This window comes from Dendropsophus ebraccatus, chromosome 13 (assembly GCF_027789765.1).
Source record: "Dendropsophus ebraccatus isolate aDenEbr1 chromosome 13, aDenEbr1.pat, whole genome shotgun sequence".
NCBI classification, from domain to species: Eukaryota; Metazoa; Chordata; class Amphibia; order Anura; family Hylidae; genus Dendropsophus; species Dendropsophus ebraccatus.
The window spans coordinates 47,537,018-47,557,680 of NC_091466.1; the positions used below are offsets into that span (position 1 = coordinate 47,537,018).

Below are 20,663 nucleotides of genomic sequence, written 5' to 3' on the forward strand. Positions count from 1 at the left end.
CACTTAATAGTTAGCAAGCTTAACCCCTTAAGGTCAAAGCCAATTTTCGTTTTTGCGCTTTTGCTTATTCCATTTTAAGTTTAAAAGTCAACAGCGCTTGCATTTTTTCAGCTAGAGACGTATATGAGCGCTTATTTTTTGCGAAACCAATTGTACTTTGTAATGACAGGCATTATTTTTCCATAACATATGCTGCGAAACCGGAAAAAAATCATTTTGCGCTGTCAAATTGAAAAAAAAACTAATTTGTTTTGATTTCGGGAGTTTTGCATTTACGCCGTTCGTCCCATGGTAAAACTGACTTGTTATGCATGTTTCCTCAAGTCGTTACGATTACTATGATATATAACATGTATAACTTTTATTGTATCTGATGGCCTGTAAAAAATTAAAACCGTTGTTAACAAATATACGTTCCTTAAAATCACTCCATTCCCCAGGCTTATAGCGCTTTTATCCTTTGGTCTATGGGGCTGTGTGAGGTGTTATTTTTTGCGCCATGATGCGTTCTTTCTATCGGTACCTTGATTGCGCATATACGACTTTTTGATCACTTTTTATTACATTTTTTCTGGATTTGATGCGACCAAAAATGCGCAATTTTGCACTTTGGAATTTTTTTTGCGCTGACCGCCGTTTACCGTGCGAGATCAGGAATGTGATTAATTAATAGTTCGGGCGATTACATGTGCGGCGATACTAAATATGTTTATTATTTGTTTATTTATTAATTTATATTTATAAAATGGGAAGGGGGGTGATTTGGACTTTTATTAGGGGAGGGGGATTTTTTATTAATAAAAACACTTTTTACTTTTTTTTTTACATGGACTAGAAGCCCCCTGGGGGACTTGTATATACATAGCACTGATCTCTCAGAGATCAATGCTGTGTATATACACAGCAAAGATCCATCAGATCGGTCATAGATTGCTATGGCCTGCTGCAGGCCATAGCAATCTATTGCCGAGCCGGGATCAGCGTCATTCCGGCGCTGAGGCCCGGCACGGGCAGAAGAACGGATCTCCCCCCGCGATCGCATCGCGGGGGGGAGATCCGACCACTAGACACCAGGGATAGTGTGCATAAAGCACTTCAATGCAGCTGTCAGGTTTGACAGCTGCATTGAAGTGCTTAATTAGCCGGCGCGGCAACGGGACCCGCGCCGGCTAACAGAGGCACTGCCCGGCTGAACGTGTCAGCCGCGATCAGCGCCGTTTAGAGCGGGGTCCCGGCGGGGCCCCGCTCTGAACACCCCCCGCGGCACCATGACGTATCAGATACGTCATGGGTCGCTAAGGGGTTAAAGGGGTTATTCAGAAAAATATGACCACATTGTTCCTGAGGCAGCACTGCTCTTGTCTCCAGTTTGGGTGAGGTTTTGCAACTCGGTTCTATTGAAGTTAATGGAGCTAAATTGCAAACCTCACCTAAACCGGAGACGAGTTGTGTTGTCTCTGAAAGAAGGCAGTGTTTTTCTAATGCTGGATAACCCCTTTAAGGGTACAAACACACTGGACAGATCTGCAGCGAGTTTCTCGCTGTGGATCCCTGCCCTGTACACTCAATGGGCAGACAAACTCGCAACAGGATGTACATCCAGCTGCGATTTTTTCAGCAGCCCGCCCCGTTAACCCGCCAGCCACTGAAGCGTATACATCACCGGGTCCTCACTCCGGCTTGCTTCAGGGCTCCCGGCAGGTCCCGCTTGGCCAGTGTGCTGCCTCGCCGCATCGCACTGATTGGCTGAACGGGACGTGAAGACACCGGGAGCCCCAAAGCAAGCCGGAGCGGGAAGCAGGGTGATGTATAGGCTCCGGCAGCCGGGGGGTAAACGGGGCGGGCTGCTGAAAAACTCGCAGCGGATGTACATACTGCTCGAGTTTGTCTGGAAATTCCAAGCATAACTCACACTGCAGACTCCGCTCGGAATCCCACCTGCCTCACTGTCTCAATGTGAGGTCTTGCACATCTCCGGTCTCTGCTCAAAGAAGAGACATCACATTGAGACACTGAGGCAGGAAGGATTCTGAGTCTGCGGTGCGAGTTCCGCTTGGAATTTCTGCCTGTTTTGCTCATTGTGAACGGGCCCTAAAGGGGTATTCCCAACTTGAAATATTATCCCCATGTCACTTAACCCGCTCATCAACGTTTTGAAGCCTCAGAGAACGAATGAAGTGCTGACTAACTAAGGCACTATGTTTATCCGTTACTGTTGTTTACTAGTGTAAAGTATACATGGACTTGTAGTTTTATAGTTTAGTTTATTATTGATGCCTTTTAAATTAACATGTTAAAATCCTAGGTGCTGTTCACAGTGTGATCAGAATGCAGGGATGATAAAGTCACAGTACAAGGATAATAAAGTCACAGTACTGTGAAGTCAAGGCGCAGGGATAAGGACCAAAAAGTATTAACATACTGTATAAATGAAAGTCACAGTGACGTCACAATACAGTATAATACAGAAAGTGATGGAACCAAATGGGAACATCAAGCACAAAGAAGTCACCATACATGGATATAAAATGGTTAAATCATTAGAATGGAATGGTGCACTTAGTACAGTAATGAGGTGCATTGTGAGGTCATGGAGCGGGGATAATAAACACAGTGATGTAACAGCTAATGGCCAAGGATCAAAGTGAAGTAAAAGAACAAAGACAAACACACCATTTGCTCTTATCCATAGGCTGTTCTTGCGCCTTGGCAAACGTCTACTGATCGCCTATGCTCAAAAACCACTGACAAATGGTCACTACAACAGTGTAAATAGTATCTTGCTTAGTGTATGTACAAGGCGACCTCGCACATTCGCGATTATAGGATAAATGGCAGCCAACCGCTTTACTGTGTGCACTGCGGTCCATATGTTGTGGTCAGCTTTTCACATGCATTAAAAAAAACAACAGTATAATCTATGTGGTCTTCTATTCACATGTACAAACACGAGCCTCACAGGAAAGCGGTCCATAAGAGAGAAGTAATTCTGCACACTGAATTGTGAGTCTGTGGTCAGTGCATAACACAGGAAGTGTGGGGGTCCGTAAGCTTGACAAGCAGCAGTGCAAGAACCCTTTCACACCCTGCAGTGAATAGAAGTGACCTGAACAGCGGCTCACATGCAGCAGCTGCTTGGATTAGAGAGACTAACTTTAACGTGGAATGAAGCTCCACTGATGGGGCCAGTCTTTGTAAACTGTTATGTCCAGTTTGAGGCTCGAGTAAGAGGAGCACGAAACATGGAATCAGAAAAAGCAGTGAATTTATGTGTCATACTCTGCTCAATGGGGCCTTGCACTATGGACAACCGTGTATTGGAGTTTTGGCTAAAGTAACAGTGGTCAATAAATTATTAGCTGTCAATATATTACTCTACACAGTTCTGGGATCAAACAAGTTTTGAAGTGAATGTTTTAAATTACCTGATCAGCACCGATGCGGGGATCCTGGTTGCAAGATTTTTTTTTTTTTAAATGCTGCCCAGTTCCCGTGCTTAGCACCATTCTTTTCCTAAGCACCAGCCCTATGCACTGTAAGCAGGTCCAGCGCTCCTCAATGTGACCATATCCTTCCCCCTCTATGACCTCCTCGATTAGAATCTCCTGAAGTGAGACAGGGGACTTTACTCACCCCCTGCATTCAGCCACTACACCCCCTTTAATGAGGTCATGTACATTGTTCACATACATGACACCAGAGCTGCCGCAAATTTAGGGTAACTTTTTTTGTTTTTATCCTGACTTTAGAGTTTAGTAACTTTTTAAGACTTTTATAAAAGGTCCTGCAAAAACCATGCCCTATTGTTAATACTGGCGTTACTTCTGCACCCCCAAAAACTATGCCTCTAGATCAATGTACCTATTGGTGCAGTCCATAAACAAGCTGCTCACACTAATGCCTGCAAGAAGTATATATATAAGTAATAATAAATGTCGAGTGTGTGCCGATTGCTGTTCTTGCTGAAGTTTATTCCAGGGCCTGGCCTAGCGGCCAGGTCCCTTGTCAGGGATTCTAAGACAAATTCAGTATAGACCTCAAGTTTTCACATTACATAAAAGCCGCCACATAGGGACACCTTCCCGAAGTACTCCACTGATCTTTGTTCAGCCATCTTGGGAAACCTCTCCTATAACTCTCTGCTAAACTGCAAGTCACCCTGACAGAGTTATGATACTGCTTAGGCAAGGCCCCTTAGTAGCCCCCTAGTCACCTTCACAAGTCAAGTCAAGACCAACCAAACCCTTAACCTGACGTACTAAGTAAACCAAGTACACAGAAGCTGCCTTACTTACACTTCTATACCTCAAGTACACAGCCTAAGTATTCTGTGTTGTCTACAAGGAGAAAGACTATTGTTCTTATACTGCACCTATCTGCCAAAAGTACAGCTTATATTGCACTAAAGACTTGCTCAGCAAACTGTTCAACTTTTGCTTACGAACTTGGATTCTGATAACTCCGTCCTCGCACCTCCACCCGTTCTACCTTTTTCAAAGCCTAGTGTCAGTGTACCTGGGGGTGGGCATACCGTTCCTGGCCATCGTGGCAAGTGCCTAGTTGGAATTAGTAGAGGGTTACGTGTACCAACACCTGGCAACCCACAGGTTACTGCATATATTTACCAAATAGAACAAATTAAATAATAAATAAAAGGATACTTTATTTTTTTTGCTTAACACCAAAGCTGAAGCCATCTCATTATGAAAACCATATAGATAAACAGTTAGTTTGATCCACGTACACAGACTGAAAAACATCAAGCTTCACCACAAACCATACAGAATGAGTTTCTCTCAAGTGTTTAATAGACACCATGAAATGACTCTCACCTTCAGTGAAGCTACCTATGAGCGTGATGGAAACGTACACTTTGCCTCCCGGCTCCAAGTCGATCTGAAATAAAGAAAAAAAAGAGACTGTTTACATGTAATTCTGCCAATTGCTTACTGTTAGTATTATATACAGACACCCCCCACATGAATATTACCTTCTAAGGACTCTGGGTGTTTATCCCTCTCATAGATAATTGCCCATTAACAGGTCACTGTTTACAGGCTAAAGATGGCGGATTTTACCAACAACATCAGGATTCAAAAACAGTCTCCCACCACAAGCCTGTGTACCCAATTATTTCTCAAAGTGTTTTTCTTGTGGTTAGAGCCACATTATTCTGACCAAACGTTCAGAGATGGGATAGCGTACTGCATACTGTAGGATTACTGTTGGAGTACATTGTATAGACAGCTTCTTCTAGTGAATGATGCTAAAAATGTTTGAATTTTACTACACGTCTATGGAGGCCAAGATGAGCTCTCCCAAGCATGCATTTGTTTTCAGTGGGAAGAAGGACGTGGTCGCTTCTAGAAGCCTCTGGGAGCACTTTAAAGGGGTTATTCCAGTGCTACAAAAACATGGCCACTTTTGCCCCACTCTTGTCTTCAGATTGGGTGGGGTTTTAAAACTGAGTTCCATTAAAGTAAATTGAATTGCAAACCGCACCTGAACTGGAGACAAGAATGGTGCAAAACAGGCCATGTTTTTTGTAGCGCTGAATAACCCCTTTAAGGGCTTTTTACACAAGGCTATTTATTGTTTGCCAAATTATTGCTTGGTGTAAAAGCCACAGTGATCAGCTGTGCTAAAATCATTAGGCTGCACATCCCTATGTAAAGAGACAATTATGTAAGATGGCATAAACTATGCAGTAACGTGGCACTGTAGGAACCCGTACTGTAAGTGAATGGGGACAGGCTGTGACCCTTTTGTGGCTGCGATCCAAGATAGATTTCTTACAACTATTGGGTTGCAATGACTTGTGACTGCGACATGACCCTTTTCCAGTTACATTAGCTGCCATGCAGCATGATCACCGCAGTGTGACATGGCAATTAGAGATGAACGCAGCTCAAGCATGCTCAGGTCTGTCTGAACCAGAGCATGTGGCCAAAGTTTGCCATTGGAGATGTGTGCAACTCCGTCCAAACCCGAGCATATGGCATTTGATTAGTGGTGGCTGCAGAAGTTAGACACAGCTCTAGGGAGTCCTGGAAAACATGGATAAGGCCTATGGTTGTATACATGTTTTCCAGGCAGCTTTCGGGCTACAACCAACTTCTGCAGCCACCATCACTAATCTAATGCCACATGGTCGGGTTTGGACGGGGTTCCACTCAACTCTAATTGGCCATACAACTCATGTTGCCCTAGTCTACTTGAAATATGTATTGACTCATTTTAACAAGTGCTGATGTTTGTATCAGGTAGCCATGTGCATGTCTAAAGGAGCCTTATATATCAGAAAACAAGAAGAATTGGGAACTTGACCCTTATCTTCCACAGACATCGGCCTTTGGTTTCTGCAAACATTTATCTAATATATATGGTCAGCTTAAGGCCCTATTACACAAATCTATTATCGTCCGTATTCGGCTGTTACGGCCCATAATCGTCTTGGAATGGAATGATCAGCCGACATGAATGATGTCAGCTGAATGTTGCTGTCGTTTGTCTTTCAACATATAGCAACGATCTGCTGCTGTCTTCTATGGGCTGCCCAGACAATCTAGCAATCACCCGGGCAGCCCCCCGGCTCTCACCAGCTTGCTGCAGACGCGTGTAATAGCGCCTGCAGTGAGCGGGGAAGCACTCATTTGTTCCTCAACATTGCCCTGTGTAATAGGGACTTTAAAAGGGTTATCCAGCTCTACAAGAACATGACCACTTTCTTCCACAGACAGCACTACGCTTGTCTCCAGTTCAGGTGTGGGTTGCAGTTAAGCTGCATTCACTTTAATAGAATTAAGTTGCAAAACCTGCACCCAAACTGGAGACAAGAGTGATGCTGTCTCTGGAAGAAGGTGGCCATTTTTTTTTTATAGTGCTGGATAATCCCTTTAACTCACGGCAGCCTTATGATTTAGCGTTGTAGTTCACAAAATAGAATACCAATAAAAACACACACACTCTCTAGGATTTTACAGTTCCCTGTTTGTAAATACTATTATTACACTAAGAAACACCCAATGTTTTTTAGTAAACCTGAACCTATTGTAAGGTAAAAGATATTACTGAGCAACGAATTCTTCAGTGTCAGACCAGAATTTCACAGAAAGCATGTAAACTAGGTGGAGTGCCAAGCCCTCACTGTGAGAAATGTCTGAGAACCTGTTGGGTGACTTTGTGATCTTCATTCCTTACAATCCAGTAGTTGGGGTAATGTCCCCTTGCATAACACAAGATCATTATATTAGTTATGTCAAGTATGATCTAATATTTGTTTGTCATCCTCTGACCTATAGCATCATATAGACTTTTAACAAAACTGGCTTGGCAGCATGAAGCTTCTTGTCCTGTCTTGGTCTCCACTAATAGGAGTTGATGCAGGTAGAAAAGGGAAGCCTTTTTATCAGTCAGCTCGAGAGCATGGGATGATGGCTCGACGAATATTAAAGGGGTTATCCAGTGAAAATCTTATTCTTTCAAATCAATTGGTGTCAGAAAGTTATATAGATTTGTAATTTTCTTCTATTTAAAAATCTCAAGTCTTCCCATACTTATTAGCTGCTGTATGTCCTGCAGGAAATGTTTTTATTTACACAGTGCTCTCTGCTGACATCTCTGGCCAAGACAGGAACTATGTCTCGTTTTTCTACGAATCCCCATAGAAAACCTCTCCAACTCTGGACAGTTCCTGTCTCGCCAGAGATGTCAGCAGAGAACGCTTTGTCAGACTGAAAACAAAACAACATTTCCTGCATGACATACAGCAGCTAAGTAGTATGGGAAGACTTGAGATTTTTTTAAAAAAAAAGTAAATTACAAATCTATATAACTTTCTGACACCAATTGATTTGAAAGAAAAAGATTTTCGCTGGATAACCCCTTTAATGGTGTGAGCTCCTAGTTGCCAAATTTATAGACACAGAAAAATCTGGATATCAGGGTCACCTTCCCAGTCCGCAGAGCTACAGGATTGATGGATTTGTACACGCCCCGCAATAAAAAATTATCTGAAGACTACAAGGCAGTTTAGATATGTCCAAACTCTCAAAGAAACAGTCTGCTATTTTTTTTATTGCAGGGCATGTACAAATCCATGGACTTCTACTCCTGTAGCTCTGCATCAGCTAAGCAAATTAATAAAAGTGAAGCTTCGCCATCATACTCTCAGGCAATCAGATTATTGCTTATCATTAAAGTGGATCAATAGAACATGTTTGACAATTAGTAGAGTTACTGACCTGCGACATATGTTGATTTGGAGACAGCACACTTTGTAGGAATCTATGGCATACAAATTGTTTTTGTTCTAAGGATAAGGTCAATTACCAAGCGAAAGCTTAAAGGGGTTATCCAGAGAAAATCTTTTTCTTTCAAACAAACTGGTTTTAGAAAGTTATAAGTAATTTACTTTTCTCTCATACTTATCAGCTGCTGTATGTCCAGAAGGAAATGTTCGACCGACCCCCCGCTAGAGACCCTTATACTTACCCCGGAGAACAAAGTCCCGCTCCTGGAGCCGCTCCCGCTGCCGAGATATTACCGTCGGAAGCCCGGCGCACGCACATCAGAGATGAGTCCGATGCCCATAGAGAATGACGGCTCCATTCATTCTCAATTGGCATCGAACTCATCTCTGATGCGCGCACACTGGGCTTCCGACGTTAATATCTCGGCAGCGGGAGTGGCTCCAGGAGCGGGACTTTGTTCTCCGGGGTAAGAATAAGGGTCTCTAGCGGGGGTGGGCTGGGCTCTGCCCCGGCACGGGGGGGGGGGGGGGGTGACCGATTCCCTTTAAAAGAAAACAACATTTCCTGCAGGACATACAGCTGCTGATAGGTATGGGAAGACTGGAGATTTTGAAATAGAAGTGAATTACAAATCTATAAAACTTTCTGACACCAGTTGATTTTCGCTGGACAACCCAGTAATATTCTTTAACAGTGATGCCCAATTGGTTAGTACATGGAGGTGCCTACAGGTCTTAGAGGAAGACAAATCAATCTGCTTTTCTTGGGGTAACAATCTAGCATCTGTTTGCTGAGTACACTACCCCATCATAAAGATAAGAGCTCATCTATTATGGCCACACTCTTTTCCATCACCAAAAGTTGTGCCATATCTTTATGTATAGGGATACAGGCTTTGTATATACCAGGTTCTTGTGTTTCTTCCATCTCTTTACAACAAGAGATCTCAGAAATGTAAACTTGTTGTAGCTAAATAAGATACGAGGAGAAAATGTCAACAAATACAACTGTATGGAAAAAGCTACATAAAAAAGTTGCAAGGGTGTGTGCCTGTCTGTCCCGTGATCGGCCATAGCGGAATGTAGTGTATGACCTGTGACTCAGGCTGATAGCGAGGACCTCATAGTATGTTGAGTCTACAAGTTTGCATCTCACACGGTGGGTGATGTATCCTCGTGCTAGTACATGAATACTTTTTCTGGGGGCCATGCGTCAGAAGAATCCCATAAATGAAACCAGAAAACTATGGCTCCATGTGAACAATACATTAAACTGCATCATCATTCTTATGCAAGGGACTTATACAATTCTTGATTCTATGGAGCTTATATAATTGTTCCCCTGTCTCTTCTATTACTGTTCTGTTTGCTTTCTAACAGCAATAGCCGGTGGCAGAACTAGGATAACACACAATGAGTCTTTGCTAATCTATGTTATATAAACTAGTCAAACAATCTTCATATAAAAGGTCTCAATTACATCAAGACTGAAAAGAACCAAATAGTCCGTACATACTCCAAAGTGTGTACTGCTCACAATCCTGGTGATATGTAGTGCCCTGTGCTTCTTATATACACCATTTATTTGCACAACTCCCCGCAAACTTCTTATTGTGCACCACGAACAATCTATATAACTGTACTTTCTTATACTTGTAGGGGACCTAAGGCGGGAACTGTGCTCATACTGGGATACACATCTGCTATGGGGGCCTGACCCAAAATGCCTACTGCAATGTCATCAAGACTGCTCTGCTGCCAAGGGCCCTATTACACAAAACGATAATCGGCCCTATCTGGCCAATTATCATTCCGTGTAAGGGTCTATTTACACAGAAAGATTATCTGACAGATTATGTGCCAAAGATTTAAAGCCAAAGCCAGGAATAGATTTGAAAAGAGGAGAAATCTCAGGCTTTCCTTTATGACCTGATCTCTGTTTCAAATCTTTGGCAGATAATCTTTCTGTGTAAATGGACCCTTATAAACACAACGATCAGCTGATGACATCGATCATCGGCTGATCGTTGATTTAGGTCTGGACCTATAATTGTCGGGCACCAACCGGCGGCTGACGATTTGCAAAGTGTATACATTACCCATCCATGGTCCTGGGCTCCCCTTTGGTGCACTTCTCCCCAGATCCCAGGATTAGAGCGACCAGTGATTGGCGGAGCAACCTGTCAGCTGAGACAGGCCGCTCTGAAGATGCAGCATGCGGGACGGTGGAGAAGCAGACCACAAGGGGAGCCCTGGACCATGGATGGGTAATGTATGCAGTTAAAGCAAGGGCTGCAAGGACATCAGTAACGATGTCCGCGCAGCCCTTGCTAAATTATAAATCGGGCCGTGTAATAGGCCCAGTAAACGAGCACCAATCTAGCAGATCGGCGCTCGTTTACAGTTATTATCGGGCCGTGTAATAGTAACCTAAGGCTCTCTTGTATGACATCTCTTGGAACTTGGTTTAGTTCTGCTGAGCTTCAATAGGGGTGGTGTTGTCTCTGGAAGACAGTGTCTTGTTTTTCTCATCCTTTAAAGACACGCTGTCAGCAAGTTTCTGCTGTCCTATCTCAGGGTAGCATAAACTAGAGACAGAGAAGCTGAATAGAATGATATATCACCTACATTGTTCTGTGCAGCTTATTTGGAGATCTCCTCCTAAGTAACATGGACAATAAGTAGTCCTCTCCATTATGTGCATGAGAGCAGTAGTCCTCATTATTCAAGAGCAGAAAACTTTGGCTGCTGATTGGCAATTATCTATTTATGCTGTGTATAGGTAGTCAACTGTCAATCAGCAGCTGGAGGGTGGGCGGAGGGGTGTGTCAAGAATCCCATTCTCCTGCATATTAGGAGAATGGCTGAACAGAAATATATAAGTAATACCCTGATCTTTTCAGCATTTCTGTTTACGTACCCTCATTTAAGGCAGCATAAACCTAGTGACAGATTCCCTTTAAATCATAAGAACGAGTAGACCAGTTGCCTTAGGGATTTTAATCTGCATAGTTTGATTAATGGAACCATATAATATTAATATTCCTCTAAGGTAAATCACACTGAATCTACCCCTAGTGACACTAGTAGGTGCTGCCCTGCATTTTTTTTTTGCCTGGACAATCCCTTTAAGCTTTTTCCCACATAAATATTTTGTTTCAGGGATGGAACAGATAAGGAGGTTTTATCTCCAGGCAAAAGATTCCAGTCTTTGGCTGTCAGGTGAAGATTCAATTTCAGTAAGGCTGCTAACATATTAAACAGTATTTTTCACCACTATTTGTAAGCCGAAACGAGAAGTGGAAACTACAAAGACTAAACGTATAGACCCGCTCTTCATTTTGGCTTACAAATAATAATACAACATACTTGCCAAAATACTGCCATATGGTTGCCCTGTAAGAGTTTCCAGAGGATTGTACCCGGACCATTTGTTAAGGGATCATTTACAGTGGTGGGATCTGCTCAGTATGCATTATCCCCCATGTAGCTCTATCATTGTTCTACAATAGATACTTTCATTAGGGGCTCATGATCTTACCATGTGCTTGAACTTTGGACTAGCTCCATAAATACAGATGGAATGTCAAGTGAACATTCTGCCTGCAGATTTCCTTCGCTACGCTAAAATATTTACTCTTTTCATTAAAGCTTCATATCATTAGCTTTTATTGCTTTATCATGTTAATGGATATAATAAGTCTGTTACAAAAGGGCCACAAAAACCGCCATGTGTCATCCCAGCATTCATTTTCCCCTTAACCTCAAATCACAAATGCAAGCCCTGGCCTGACTGTCAACAGGTATCAGTTCGAGTTATCAGATCCACGGCCAGGGCGGTCATTCCATCTCTGATATGGATGCGCTTTATTTGCAGGTCCATAGATTACTGAAAATGTTATATATTATATGGTTTATATATACAACAAAGAAAACCCGGATCATAGCCTTTTAAATCATCTCCAACTTTTTTTTTTATGAGCCACACATAAAAATCACAAGAAACCAAAACTCTAGCAATATAATATATACTCTAGCAATATAATATATACCCCCAAGGGGTCCTTTGCGTTTAGATTATGGGGAAAGGTGCAATAGGAGCATACTATATGGGACATTATGTTTTACTTTGGTTAGGGTAAGTGAGTTATATAGGTTAATAATTATGGGTATTAAAGGAGAAGTCCAGTGAAAATTTTTATTAAAGTATCGCATTGTCCCCCAAAAGTTATACAAATCACCAATATACACCTATTACAGTAAATGCTTATAAAGTGTTTTTTCCCCTGTACTTACTACTGCATCAAGGCTTCACTTCCTGGATAAAATGGTGATGTCACGACCAGACTCCCAGAGCTGTGCGGGCTGTGGCTGCTGGAGAGGATGATGGCAGAGGGATGCTCAGTGTCCTTCCAGTGCCCTGTGTCCCTCAGTGTCCCCCTACCATCATCCTCTCCAGCAGCCACAGCCTGCACTGCTCTGGGAGTCGGGTCGTGACATCACCATTTTATCCAGGAAGTGAAGCCTTGATGCAGTAGTAAGTGGAGGGAAAAAAGCACTTTATAAGCATTTCCCATAATAAGTTTATATTGGTGATTTGTATAACTTTTGGGGGACAATACAATACTTTAATAAAAATTTTTGCGGGACTTCTACTTATAGGCTGGGTTCACACTACGTATATTTGAGGCTGTATTTTTGAGGCTGTATAGCAACCAAAACCAGGAGTGGATTGAAGACACAGAAAGGATCTGTTCACACAATGTTGAAATTGAGTGGATGGCCGTCATTTAATGGCAAATATTTGCTGTTATTTTAAAACAACGGCTGTTATATTGAAATAATGGCCGTTATTTACTGTTATATGGCGGCCATCCACTCAATTTCTACATTGTGTGAACAGATCCTTTCTGTGTTTTCAATCCACTCCTGGTTTTGGTTGCTATGAGGATCTGACTTGAGGACCAAATACTGCCTGAAATGTACGTAGTGTGAACCAAGGCTAAAGACGCAAGTCGCTCCCAAGTGACACTGTATATGTATACTGGTTTATATGACATCTGTTGTTATTATATGCCCTATGCAGATTGATATTGATTTGTGAGATATATACTTATGCCCAGAACGCAAGATAGACAGATTTATATATAGCTGGAGTTTTGGTTCCTTATGATATTATGTATGTGTGTGTGGTTAATAATGAAAGTTGGGGCTGATTTAAAAGGCTAAGATCCGGGTTTTCTGTGTTGATATATGGCTTAGATTTAGGTTATGATGTTTGATGGACTCCATACTATAACAGTAATTTATTTACATTGTTTTGCCAATGTTATTTGTTCACTGGAACTGTTGTATATTAATATTTATCATATGGTTGTCTGATCCTACGAAACATGCAACATATGCCTCCAGATATTCATCTATAGCCACCTATAGAAACCGTGTTGGTAACCATCACAGAGGAAACTAGGTACTACACAGCAAGCTTTCAAATCAGTGAGCTGTGCAATGCAGAATAGGATAGGTAACTACTCTCATTTATGATCAAAGTATGGGGATCCAGAATAGCCTCCCCCTTAACTCAGAATACTCTATAAAAGATCTGATGGAGTTTTATAAAATGAACAACCACAAAAAAATAATTAAAATGGACACTTCATTAAAAAGCTGCAGTTGGGACAACAAAAAAGTAAGAAAGCACACGTCTAGAGTTCAATACCTTGGTTATGGGATTAGGTTGTAACTGATAGTCTACACGTGCATTCTGCTGAATATACAGAAAAGATTATTTGCGTTTCTACACTGTATGGCTCCCCTTTTGGTTGGTGCCACTATGCATTATCTACTTACCCATTACTTTAGCCCTGGGGTGCATGGTAAACACCTTACAGCTTAGTGGTACACTTCAATAAGTGGTAAAACTGCACTGAGTATGACTGAGAGGAAGATCCTCTTTTTGTGATAAGCAAAGAATGGACCCCCCCCCCTCCAAAAAAAAACTTCCCATATACCATTTATAATACTAGGCTGGACTAATCTTGTGCAGTAGAGCTTCTGGACCCCTGAGGCACCAGGTGTGACTTCTACTTCTGTACCCCCTTATAGCTACACCCACGAATGTTAGAATTTCTATTAGGCTGGGTCCACACTATGTTTTTCCTATTCGTTTAACGTATAGGTTTTATGGAAAAAATGGATGAAATTGTATGCCATCCATTTGGATCCGTTTTTCCATTGACTTCCATTATATTACATATATATATATATATATATATATATATATATATATATATATATATATATATATGGATCGAAATGGATGCGTTTTTTTAACGTACACAAAAGTAGTGTTGATTACGTTTTTCTGTCCGTTAAAAGTAAACAAATAAAAACGGATACGTTGAACGGATAGGAAAAACGTAATGTGAACCCAGCCTTAGTGTGGAAACAAATTATGGAACAAACCTCTAACTCCTCATTTTCCAGTGTATGTCCCAAATAACAGTTTGCTGAGAGGAACTTATAGGGACAATCATAAAAGAGCTGGAATAAAATGTGACCGTCTATATAAATGTTTTTTTTTTTTCTTTATGGACTAAATATTTTTCCCTTTAGGCCAGAAGCACAAGACATCACTATTTATGTAACCAATTCATCTGGTTTATAATTACGATCAACACTATTGCTAATAGAAGGAGACTTTGTCACTTGTGTGGCTATTTATAATGCTACGCTAACACGAGATGTGAAAATCACTGCTATAATGGTGTTCACGCTAGGTGTATTTATGTGATCATGATAGACACTCTGGGAATAGAAGTCTGCAGACAAATGTTTCCCAAGGAAGCAGGATCGTAGGCTGTTCTACAGGATGGTCGGAGCTATTTGTATATAAAAGTCGTTACATAGAAACAATGACTATAAAATAATGGAATCAATTAGAGATAAGCAAATTGACAGTAATAACGAAGTAAATTGTGTTTGTGCTCACTTTACGTGGTTGGCGGTCGCTGACTGACACAGCGGTGAGTTAGTGTGGGGACTCATGTGAACCAGGGGACCTGCACGTAGTACATGGGGCAATATGGTTTGATCAAATTATATACCAACATCCTGGCGTTTGTTTTTGAATGTAGCTGAGAGGCATTAGTGTCAGCCATAGGTGTGAGGTGTAGCGCTCCTTTCTCTCCTTGTCCGTATTTTACGTTTCTCTCTTTTCTGAGTGCTAGCACTCTTCCTGGTAAGACCCATGTGACCGCAATCAGCAGGAGGCACCTGTGCACACATGACTAGTACCTCCTATTTTTCCCCATTTTAGCTGCAGGAGCAATGGTGAGTGATAAGACCATGTACACACTTGTGTTGCTTGGTGGCAGCTTTCTCTGCCGGCGGTGCATGCTGGGTTTTGGAGGAGCCCTTGGGGATTGGTCCTGTGACATTGGAGTTGCAGGGCCGTTCTAAGGCCTCCCTTGTCTGTTTGTGCTCGCTTTGCGGGGTTAGCGGTCGCTGATTGACACAGTGGTGAGTTAGTGTAGGGACCCATGTGAACCAGGGGACCTGCACGTGGTATATGAGGCAATATGGTTTGATCAAATTATATACCAACATCCTTGCATTGGTTTTTAAATGTAGCTGAGAAGAATTACTGTTAGCCAGTCAGCCATAGGTGTGAGGTGCAGCGCTCCTTTCTCTCCTTGTCCATATTTAACGAAGCAAATTGCATCATTATCTCTGCAATCCGCTCATCAGCCGGCTGCCTTTTAACTCAGTGTCGCTGCTCCCTTGGTACTGGGAAAAGCGGGATCCAGTCCTAGGAAACTGGGAGAAGTTTCCCAGGACTGGATCCAGCTTTTCCCAGCACCAAGGGTCATCAGCATCATCTGTCTCACCAGATAATGATGTGGGGAAACAGCGCTGGACCGGCGCCGAGGAGGAAGGTAAGAGACATAACTTCCTTGTCAGCGTCCAAGGCGCTATATGGGGCTTCATCTAACCTGCTGACAGTTCACCTTTGAAAACTGGGTGAACATCCACAGTGTACAGAGATTTCAAATGTTTTTCTGGAGTTGTAAATACAGTAGAGTCTTAGGATGCCTCAGCTTAGTCACCATGTAATGCTTCATTTCTCCTCTGGAGGCGCTGCCGAAAAATTAAACATATGCGACCATATTTCCTCACAAACAACAATTTGTCCCTAGAGGTTCCAGCAGCAAGAAACCTTGTGATCTGCTTGGGCTCTCTTCTGACAAGTGCAGAAATGCAGCAGACAACCCTTTCATTGTAAACTCTTCAAATTGTAGAACCCAATGTACTACATGGATTTAAAAACATCTGTTTTGTTTACAGCTTTAATGCAGAACTATGGATCTCCATAGTTACAGACAAGAAACGAGCCCTGTCTGACATTGCAGTCAAATATTAAACTAGATCCTTTGTCCTAACCATGTACACACAGATATGCATATCAGACTTTTTGTATTATTTAAACTTTTTTTTTTTTAAGGTGCACTAAAGGGATTAAAAATCACAAAAGTGCACATATCCTGTAAAAAAGAATGCGTCATCAGAAAATAATTTATTGGTTAAAAGAATTTTTTGTTGCATTTTTCTATCATTATAAAAAAATCCTAAAATCTTGCAGTTTTTTTATTCTCACCACTGGGGCAAAAACTAAATTGGAGACTTCCTGTTGTGTCTGTTGTGATAAGAGAAGACTGCTGTAACTTGATCTGTACTGCACTGCAGCATAATTCGACACAGATAGATAGATGTGACAATAGCAGCTCCCTATGGAATGGGCTTTTCAAAGGTCACAGAGTCTGCTTAATGATGTTTCCCATTCATCTCAAGGGGACAGTCTCTTTCTATTGTCTTCTATGTCCATGAGTCTTACTGTAAAGCATGTCACTAAATGCTGTTAAGAACAGCCCAGGCAAGATGGCAGCCCCTATAACAATGTACAAAAAGTTAAATAAAATTAAATAAATTTCAAAAAAAAAAAATCAGAAAATTGAAACAGATTAGAATAAAAGAACTTTTAGTATCTGACTCTAATCAGCAAAGGAAGATTTAGGTGACACATTCCCTTTAAAATCAACTTTCACTGTCCGCAAATGTTTATTATATATAAAAAAAAAAACATATATTTTAAAAGAGGTTGCCACTAAAAGAAAAGCCTGTTTCCCTTAGAAGCATCCACGCAAGTTCCAAAACAATCAGGTTCCTGTTCGGCAGGGCTCACATGCACATGTTAAGTAAACATATAGGTCATGTCTCAGGTGAGTCTCCGCTTTGTTCTTTTACTATTAGGCTCCATGCACACCCTGACCATCCCTCTTCCTTCCCTCATGTGACAGATTTATAGCCCCTGTACAGCAATTGCATGTCAGTAAGCCATAATATTAAAACCACTGAGGTTTAAAATGAATAACATTGATTATCTCATGACAATGGCACCTGCCAGGAGATGAGATATATATACGAGGGAGCAAGTCATCAGTCAATTCTAGAAGCTGATGCATTGCCAGCAGGAAAAGTAGGCAAACTCACAGGAGTATTCCCATCCCAACATAGTTATACGGGTAGGTCTTGTCAAGTTAAATATTTCTACAAATTCAAATACATTCATTTACCAAACTTGCTTCATTCTCCTGATATGCTGCTCTTTCCCTTCCCATTGTGTATATATATTATATATATATATATATAATATATACACACACACACTGTGGGAGGGATTTATCAAACATGGTGTAAAGTGAAACTGGCTCAGTTGCCCCTAGCAACCAATCAGATTCCACCTTTCATTCCTCACAGACTCTTTAGAAAATGAAAAGGTGGGTTGCTAGGGGCAACTGGGTCAGTTTTCACTTTACACCACATTTGATAAATCTCCCCCTGAATCTGTATACATAAACATTGTATTTCCACCATCCAGATCACTGCTTTTAGAGCGGAGCAGTGGTTGGTAACCTACACAACAAGCTGTCAAGAGGAGGAAAACAGTGGACATATTTGATTGCTCCCAACCTGCACAATACAATCCCCAGTGAAGGCCCCTAGGCCTGCCATCCTAGTGCTCCCTGCCAAAGCCAGGGTGTGCTCATGAAGTGGTTAAATAGACATACAATGTAATACATAGTATTGCAGTGTACCATGCAAGCTAACTGTTTAAGTACCCCGGGGGAAAAGGGTCAAATTGATAATCTTACCTTTATTGACATGGACCACTAAGTCTCTAAGGAAATATATATATATATTTTTATAATATTTTATGCCAACAACCAAATTTTGTCCTAGTGCGTGCGATATTGGACAGCATAGTGCCTCTCAATAAGGTCAAAAAGATGGCGGAAGGCTGGAACAGAAAGAGGGAGACTATAAGCACTTGTGGTGACCACCTAAAGGGCGCTTACCCTCACTGTACTTCTTTTCATGTGGTAAATGGCTCCAACTGTGTCCCTTCTAAGCTATAAAGGGGTTATCCAGCGCTACAAAAACATGGCCACTTTCCCCCTACTGTTGTCTCCAGTTTGGGTGGGGTTTTAAAACTCCGTTCCATTGAAGTAAATGGAGCTTAATTGCAAACTGGAGACAACAGTAGGGGGAAAAGTGGCCATGTTTTTGTAGCGCTGGATAACCCTCTTTAATGCCACTTATAAAAGCCTTTACCATGTCACTTAGACATGTGAAAACTTTAATCAGTTGGGATCCTGCTGCTGAGCTACATGGGAGAAGCGCATTGCTATGTGCTTTAACCCTTGATTCGACTTGCAAGAGACTTGGAGGTGAAGCGCCCAGCCATGTACTTCTTACATTTAGCTCAGCACTGTAACTCAAAACACATCTGTGTTTTCATTTTTCAAAATGAAAAAAAAAAAAGAAAAAAAAAAGGGAATATCATGTACAGGATAAAGCCAGGATAAAATGCTCAAATTACTATTTTTACAGCCACCTTCCCTTCCAAAACCATGGACTATAAAACCATCAAAAACCTCAACTGTCAGCACCATGCTAGACTACTTAAATATCGAGATGTGCGGTGGATGGAAAAGTGATGGTGGTGGTCCCAACAATCCTGTGTTATGCTACGTTTACACAAAACGATAATTCCCCGATTGTACGATTAACTATGCCAGAGTAATTTTTTTTTCATAACGATCAGCGTTTAGACGGTACGCTATATCGTACAGAAAATTCATTTTGCGATTGCTTAAGCCTCACACATTGGTTAAATCGGTGAACGACTGTTCACACGGAACAATCTGCAAATTATTTCCAAACGATCAACGACGATTTGAGAAGTTGTTGAAAAATCAAAATAAACAACTTCTCGCTCGTCGTTTAATCGTTCACTGTGTTTACACGTCCGATTATCGCTCGAATTCGATCGTTATCGTGCGAATTCGCACGATAATCGTTCCGTGTAAACACAGCATAAAGGTGACAAATCCCTTTAACGGTAAATATCAAATTAGCCTAATAAATAAGAAAGCCTTTGGTCATGATACTGTGGTACTACAGTGTACTCTCCTGTGGAGTTCAGACACCCTGTAATATACGATAAGCAGACATGTAAGGGGTTGACCTGTTTCTGTTAAAAGCAAGTCCAATAAGCTGATAATTATAACATTGGGACGGTACAAGCATAAACTCGCGTAGACCTCGCACTCTTTACAGACAGGGTCCCTTAACTAAATAACAGTATACTGAATACTTGTCAGTCAAGTGCATGCTACAACTTAGACTATTCTGTAGATACTCCCTCCCAGTCTGCATTATAAAGGCCTACTACGATGGATGAATCATGGCCCAGATAATTTCTGTCAAGGAGAACAGACAAACGTTAGGATCAACTCTTCACTCCCATGTTTCAGACTGCTAGTCACAGGTTGGGGCATGTCACTACCTGGCACAACAAAGGAAAGTAATAAAAACTTCTGCTGAAAGTACACACACGACCCAAGCTTAAGATGTCTATTAACAAAGGAGAAACTAATTTAAAAATACTGGGGTTTAGCTTAGGGAGGCAGAAGATTTGGAGGGATTTGGTTTAGAGGGGGGGAGGGACCGCTTTCTTTTTTATGCCGATGATGTACTGATTTTTATAAAGAATTGGAGGGCTGGTATCCCTAAAGTAATGTCTATAATTAACGAGTATGGGGTAGTATCTGGACTGAGAATCAATTGGGAGAAGTCCTCTTTACTGCCAATTGGCGATGATATATGTGATACTTCTCTGCCTGTTTCAGTTCTCAAGTCGGGTGAAGCACTTGAGTACTTAGGTGTCCTGGTCCCCGCTCACATTAGTAAGTTTAAAGAATTTAATTTACAGCCCCTAATGAAGAAGATAGGAAAAAAGATTGATATGTGGGTTGGTTTGCCTTTGTCAATGTCCGATCGGATCGCAATT

At 41.6% G+C, this 20,663-nt stretch overlaps 1 protein-coding gene across 1 annotated transcript in view; it reads right to left on the bottom strand.

Annotated features, from left to right (window-relative positions):
* PRKCH (protein kinase C eta) overlaps window positions 1-20,663 on the bottom strand; it is a 139,532-nt gene that overhangs the window by 76,666 nt on the left and 42,203 nt on the right. The window contains exon 2 of the mRNA XM_069949153.1: window positions 4,833-4,896. Within this exon, the coding sequence (XP_069805254.1) occupies window positions 4,833-4,896 (64 nt within the window). The remainder of the gene's footprint in view (window positions 1-4,832; window positions 4,897-20,663) is intronic.